Below are 6,339 nucleotides of genomic sequence, written 5' to 3'. Positions count from 1 at the left end.
AGTGTTGCCTCTTTTACTAAACCATTTCATAGATTTTTAAATAATATTTAGAGTGCATTTAATAGTGTTTTTAGGAAACGTTTTTAATATTTTTAATACTTGAAAAATGATAGCTATTTCACATTTGGATGACTAATTCTTTTATCAAACTTCCCTTAAAATCATGATGTATTTCAAATGTTAAATCAAATAAAAAGCACGTAAGTCCTTTGGTTTTACCATGAGATTTATTGTCCTACTTCACATGCAAAACTATCATTATAGAAAAGAAATAAATGAAAAAAAAAAAAAAAAGCTTATATACTTTGCAAGATTAAGTAAGTCTATTAAAAATTGAAATGAATGGTGTAATGGAGTGAACAATAAGAAGATAATAATAGGGATGTAAATAAGATTAATTCAATTGGTTTTTGAGTAAAAATAAATTAAATCGATATAGTCAATTTCATATATGATAAAAATCAAACCGATAAGATTTGGAGTGAAAAATTGAACCAAACCAAGCCTTTTAAGGTTGTTTTGATTCCATTTTTGTAAATCAATTTTACCCCAACTAAATGGTTTTTTTTTAGTTCCTAGTCCTTCTATAGATTTGTTTTTGTTTTGAACCTAAAGTCTATTAATTTGAATTTATATTAACTTTTCAAGTCTAATTTATTTTTAAAATTAATTGAAACTAATTTGGACTTGGATGTTATGCATTTAGAATTAATATGATCATAATATAAAAACAATGAATTATTTTAATAGAATCCAATATTTTTAAAAAATTATCAAATATCAAACAATTATATGTAAATTTTAAAATATCAGTTTGGTTCAATTTTTATCAATTAAAAGATAAGAAAATTGAAAATCAAATTGATAAGACCAACTTTTAAAATTCTCAAACTGAACCAACTTTTTTTATTGTTGAAAATCGAACCGATATGATCTGTTTTGATTGGTTTGGATCAATTTATCAATCTTTTTTGTTTTGCTTGCACCCTTAGATGATAATAAGAAGAAGATAACAACCATGAGAGAAAAATAATAGTTCAATAGATCGCTATTCGACCAAACCTTTTTCATAAGTTATGTTATAACTACCATAATGATCGCTATAACTCTTCAAGGGGAGTTATTTCGTATAGCTCTTAGTACAAATAGAGCAATAAAAGACAAATGGAAGCCACCAGGACTAAATAGCGCCAACAAGATAGTAAATGAGGAGAAATCACATGATTTAAAATTTACACTGATTGCCCTATTTCTCAAAGGGGGAACTACTAAATTCTAATAAATACATAAAAAGTTATATAAAAAAAAATACCTTTGAAAGTCTTATTTTGACATCTAAATAGGGAAATTTGTTCAATGGTACCTGACTAGGAAGAAAATAAAAAAACAGATAAGAATATAGCAATAACCATTGCCATTCCAAAACATTTTACCACCTCAACACTTTGTTTGTCATGACTATGCACTCCTGAGTACACTTGATGCAGGATTGTGCCCTCTAATCACTATTGAAATCACCACACACAAACCACTAACACAAAATCCTGGGCTGCGGGAAGAACTAAAACAGTAAAACAAGCCTAGCATTGTTTCCTTTTACACAAATTAATGTATCCATAAATTCCAGCAAACTTCGCATAACCCAATTTCTGCATTTTCAATTGCATTTGTTTTAACCATATTCATGGGCACTGTTTGCTGGTTAGCCTCTTAACCAGCACAAAGAAACAAGAGTTTACATAGGAAAATGATAGTAACAGAGACAACCAGATACGGATCTCAAGCGATGGCTTAACTGTTTTAAAAAACAAAACATCATTATATGATCAACAGTGTGTCCTAGACAAGGATTTCAAAAACCAAATAATACTTCCCAAATGGCCATACTCAAACAACAATATCCAAAATTCTCAACATGCTACTAAACTAGAAAATCTAAAAAGTCCAACAAAGCAAAGATACTCTTATCATTTGGGATTCAGACTCTTAGACAATAGCATTGGCGGCGCTTGCAATTCTAGGCCAGAGATCAGCACACTCTTTTCCAATTGGGCCAGTGATGGCAGATCCTACAATCAACACAGCAACAATATATAAAAATCAAGACAAAAAGGGCAATACCAAACCCAAGTGCACCTATACCTCCATGAAAACTATTTTTGTGAAGGTAATACCAAAAAGCATCTCAACAAGCAGAGTGTTTTTGAAGAATTTTCCTTAAAAGGTCCTCATATTTGAGGGTTCAGAACAATAGACCTTGATGATTTCTGGGATCTGCAGTCCTAGATGTTAAGACATTATTATAATGGATATTGTAACATTAAAAATGTTATGTGCCATCGTGTTTTGCAATCCATGCTCCAAGAATGTTACCAAACACACTTGAAACCAGCCTGTGATTTCCATTTCATAGGTTCTGAACTTTTATTTTAAAAGAAGATGGATCCTCATCCAGAGCTGCTACTCAATAAAGAATTTAATGTATTACTTACATACAAAAGAATTTCATAGACTATTTAACTATACCAAGGTCAAAATGCAAAGTACCTTTCATTTCTCCCTTGGGATTCACGATGACACCAGCATTATCTGCAGATATAACAAACTAAAGTTCAGACTTGAAGTTAACACTTCCAAGGGAAAAAAGGCATTGAATGAGTAAATATGAATCATCTGCCAAATAATTAAAAACTTTTATTAAGAACAAGAATAGAAATCAATAGACATATGCAATTCCATTGACAACCCAATACAAGCTTATATGCCCAATTGGCAAATTATACAATTTGATGATCTTTTTAACAAGCATACAGGCCAAATGACAAAATCATGTCATCTAGAAACACTTTTGGTTGGTTAGGACTGACTGATCGCAACATAACTTATACTTCCATAAACCTGGAAGAAATGTCATCAGGAGGTCTCAAGGCAACAAGTTCACTATGGTTAGAAGTCTGATTATTTGTCATCTAGAGGTATCAACAACCAGTTCCTATGTGTAGGACTGTTCTACTTATTACAGAACTGTACAGTCATTAACCCATCATTCCTCCAGTGTCCCGTCAAGGATATGCCAAAAATTGAGTTTTGGGGCAAAATAGTCCTTACATAGAAAGAAATATAAGGTTTAGCTCATCTTCAAAACTTATGTTCAAACTAGCCTCTTTATTGTCACATGGGAGTCATGTCATAAAAAATATATATATTTTTTTCAAAATTTAAGTTGAAGCCTCAATTGTCAATTGAAACTTCATTTTTAAACTAAAGTCGCAATTGACAATTGAGACTTCATTTTTGAACATAAACTTCAATTAATTTTTTTTCTACTTTAAAATTTAATTAAAAATATTAAAGTGCAAGTTATTGTTGAAATAAAAAATATATACTTTAATAATAAAAAAATTATATATTTAAATTTAAAGATCTAATATTACTTCTATAGAGATAAATTGATAAACATAATAATAAATGAATATTTTATTTATCAATAAATTAAAAATCTTAAAATAATAAAGTTATATGATATATAATCAAGATATAAAATTATATGATTTATTAATTTAAGATATTTAATTTTTTGTATTTTTAAGATATTAATTTATTTTTATTTTGACAAATTTATCTTTATTGAAATAATGGTATACTCTTAAGTTTCCATACATGGATTTTTTATTATTTTAAAGCATATGTTTATAATTTTATGTAAAAAAAGACTATTGTACACACCATATACGCCTTGAAAATACATTTCGAAATTAGTTAATGAAATTAATTAGAAAAAGTCTACTACAAAATGTAATTTTTAGTAGTTTCATCAAAGTTACAAAAAATACCCACTAAACATTTACATAGTGGGAAAAAAAAATGCCCCTCCCTAACAATGATAGGCAGTACATGTAATATAACTTAAATTAATAAATTACATAATTTTATATCTTAAAACATGATAAATTAAATATCATAAATTAATAAATTATGTATTTTTATATTTTAATTATATGTCATATAGGTTTATTATTTTAAGATTATTAATAAATAAAATATTCATTCATTATTATAATGATTAATTTTTCTTTATTGAAGTTTACTAGATCCTTAAGTTTAAATATACAAATTTTTTATTATTAAAATATATATTTTTAATTTCAACAATAATTTGTAATTTAATATTTTTAATTTAATTTTAAAGTAAGAAAAAACATTAACTAAAGCCTCAATTGCCAATTGAGGTTGTAGTTCAAAAATGAAGCCTCAATTGCCAATTGCGGCTTCAGTTAAAAAATGAAGCCTCAGTTGAAATTGAGGCTTCAACTTAAATTTTGAAAAAAAATATATATATATTTTTTATGACATAGCTCCCATATGGCAATAAAGAGGCTAGTTTGAACATAAGTTTTGAAAAAGGGCTAAACCTTGTATTTCTTTATATGAAAGGGCTATTTTGCCCCAAAACTTCCAAAAATTGTGTACACCAAATTCTCTAAGATATTTTAAAGTAAAAAGAAACAAAAACAACAGGAGCTTCATTTTTTCTAAAACTTTATAGGCTTCACAAAAATTAATGGCACAAAAGAGAAAAGGCATTTACCAGTAGACAGGTAACACAATGCTATAGGATGGACATCATGCTGTTTAAAACTGGCATTTCTTTTCCTCTATGCTTCTCAATATGAATGACCAACTAGTAAAATAGTCACTCAGGTTTGAAAGAAGCAACATGTACAAGAACAAAAACACCATAACAATAATCTAAGGAACTGCATTATTATTGGTATGGCACACGAAAAATATATGCAAAACCTGGAAGACTGAATAAAACAAGATTCAAGTCAAGTCAACACAGCATCAGTGAAGAACTAACAAAAAAAACCCTCCAGCACTAAAGGTGGGTCCTTCGTGATGCAGTGGTTTAACATAGACAACATTCTCTCACAACTTATCCCAGCATGGTTTCAGAATCTGGGATCAGCTCATAAACCAAATGAATTAGGATTTGAACAGAGGAAATTATCCAAAAATATACCCACAAAACTAAATTTCTAAAAGTGAAGTTATAGATAAAGATAAAAATCTATCAAAATCACAACGAAAATGTCACTAAGTTCTTATTACCAGTATACCCAAAAAGACATGCATCACTCAGTGCAGCAATGCATTAATATGAGTTCAAGATAGTACATATACCCACACAAAAAGATCATTTACTCCAAACAAACAAAACATAAGTCAAAAACTGAAATAGATAAGCAAATTTCCCCATTCCAGAAATCTGAAATGCAACATCTATGATGTTAAAACACCAAAAATCAATCAGAGAACGCACCGACAATCAAACAAAGTGATGACAAAAATAACGAAATAAAAAAAATGTATGAAATTGAACATGAAGCAAATGGATCAAGAATAGACCTTCAAAGTACATGTAGACTCCGTCCTTTCGGCGCCAGGGCTTCCTCTGGCGCACGATGACTGCGGGCATAACCTTCTTCCTGAGATCGGGTTTTCCCTTCTTCACGGTGGCCATGACCATGTCGCCGACGCAGGCAGACGGCAGCCGGTTGAGGCGGCCCTTGATTCCCTTGACGGAGATGATGTAGAGGTTCTTGGCTCCGGTGTTGTCGGCGCAGTTCACCGTAGCCGCCACCGGCAGACCCAGAGACATCCGAAACTTGTTCCCCGCGGATCCACCGCGACCTGAAACAACAAAATCAGTAAAACCCTAGACGATACCGTTTGGTTCCTGAGAAAATGTAGGAAAAGATGGAACCTGGCATGGAAAATCTTACCTCGCTTCGACATTGTTGAGCTCTCTCTGGATCTCTCTCCCTCTGGTCGCGCTGAAGAATGCGGTGCTATATATGGGACGACTCTCTCTCTCTGCTAGGGTTTTTGAGGGATTTCAGGGTGTTTGGTTCCGTGGCTTATAACATCCGTGTCCAGATATAACTGAAACGACACCGTTTATATCGGATACGGAACGGCATCGTTTCAATGAAGTCATTGAAGATCACCCCAATGAAAATGGCTAAAATAAGTTCCGAAAAAATGACCCCATTTTTATTCTTTATGGAAATGACGAGATACTTTTTACAGGCTTTTTTAACTTTTGCGGCAATTTTAAAAAATTATAATTAAAAAATGGTAGTTTTGAAAATATTGATAGATTTACGGCAGTTTTGGCCACGTGGAAGGTATCTTTTCAAAAGACACCTTCCACAATTTTCAAAATCATGAAAGAATTGAATTTAAGGTAAAGAGACACCTTCTACAATTTCAGAAAATTTGATTTATATTAAAGGTGTCTCTTGAAAAAACACTTTCCACGTGACAAAAAATCCA

General features: G+C 30.8%; 1 protein-coding gene and 1 non-coding gene across 2 annotated transcripts; both read right to left on the bottom strand.

Annotated features, from left to right (window-relative positions):
* Positions 1-1,632: 1,632 nt before the first annotated feature.
* LOC117919202 (60S ribosomal protein L23-like) lies at positions 1,633-5,895 on the bottom strand. Its single transcript, XM_034836329.1, has 4 exons — positions 5,787-5,895; positions 5,410-5,694; positions 2,548-2,589; positions 1,633-2,069 (listed from the first exon to the last, which is right to left on the bottom strand). The coding sequence occupies exons 1-4, from the start codon at positions 5,797-5,799 to the stop codon at positions 1,987-1,989; spliced, it is 423 nt and encodes a 140-aa protein (XP_034692220.1). The 5' UTR covers positions 5,800-5,895; the 3' UTR covers positions 1,633-1,986.
* LOC117919496 lies at positions 4,581-4,717 on the bottom strand. The gene has a single exon (XR_004652092.1). It is a non-coding gene; the product is annotated as a small nucleolar RNA snoR137 (small nucleolar RNA).
* Positions 5,896-6,339: the final 444 nt, after the last annotated feature.

The sequence above is a fragment of the Vitis riparia genome, chromosome 7, assembly GCF_004353265.1.
Source record: "Vitis riparia cultivar Riparia Gloire de Montpellier isolate 1030 chromosome 7, EGFV_Vit.rip_1.0, whole genome shotgun sequence".
Classification (NCBI taxonomy): domain Eukaryota; kingdom Viridiplantae; phylum Streptophyta; class Magnoliopsida; order Vitales; family Vitaceae; genus Vitis; species Vitis riparia.
Note: the sequence above shows the minus strand (reverse complement) of the source record. Positions and strands in the feature narration are given on the sequence as shown.

Coding starts and splice junctions, on each gene's coding strand:
- LOC117919202 (XM_034836329.1), bottom strand. Junction 2,590..5,409: donor AGTCTACATGTACTTTGAAG/GTCTATTCTTGA, acceptor TTATATCTGCAG/ATAATGCTGGTGTCATCGTG. Junction 2,070..2,547: donor TCCCAAGGGAGAAATGAAAG/GTACTTTGCATT, acceptor TGTTGATTGTAG/GATCTGCCATCACTGGCCCA.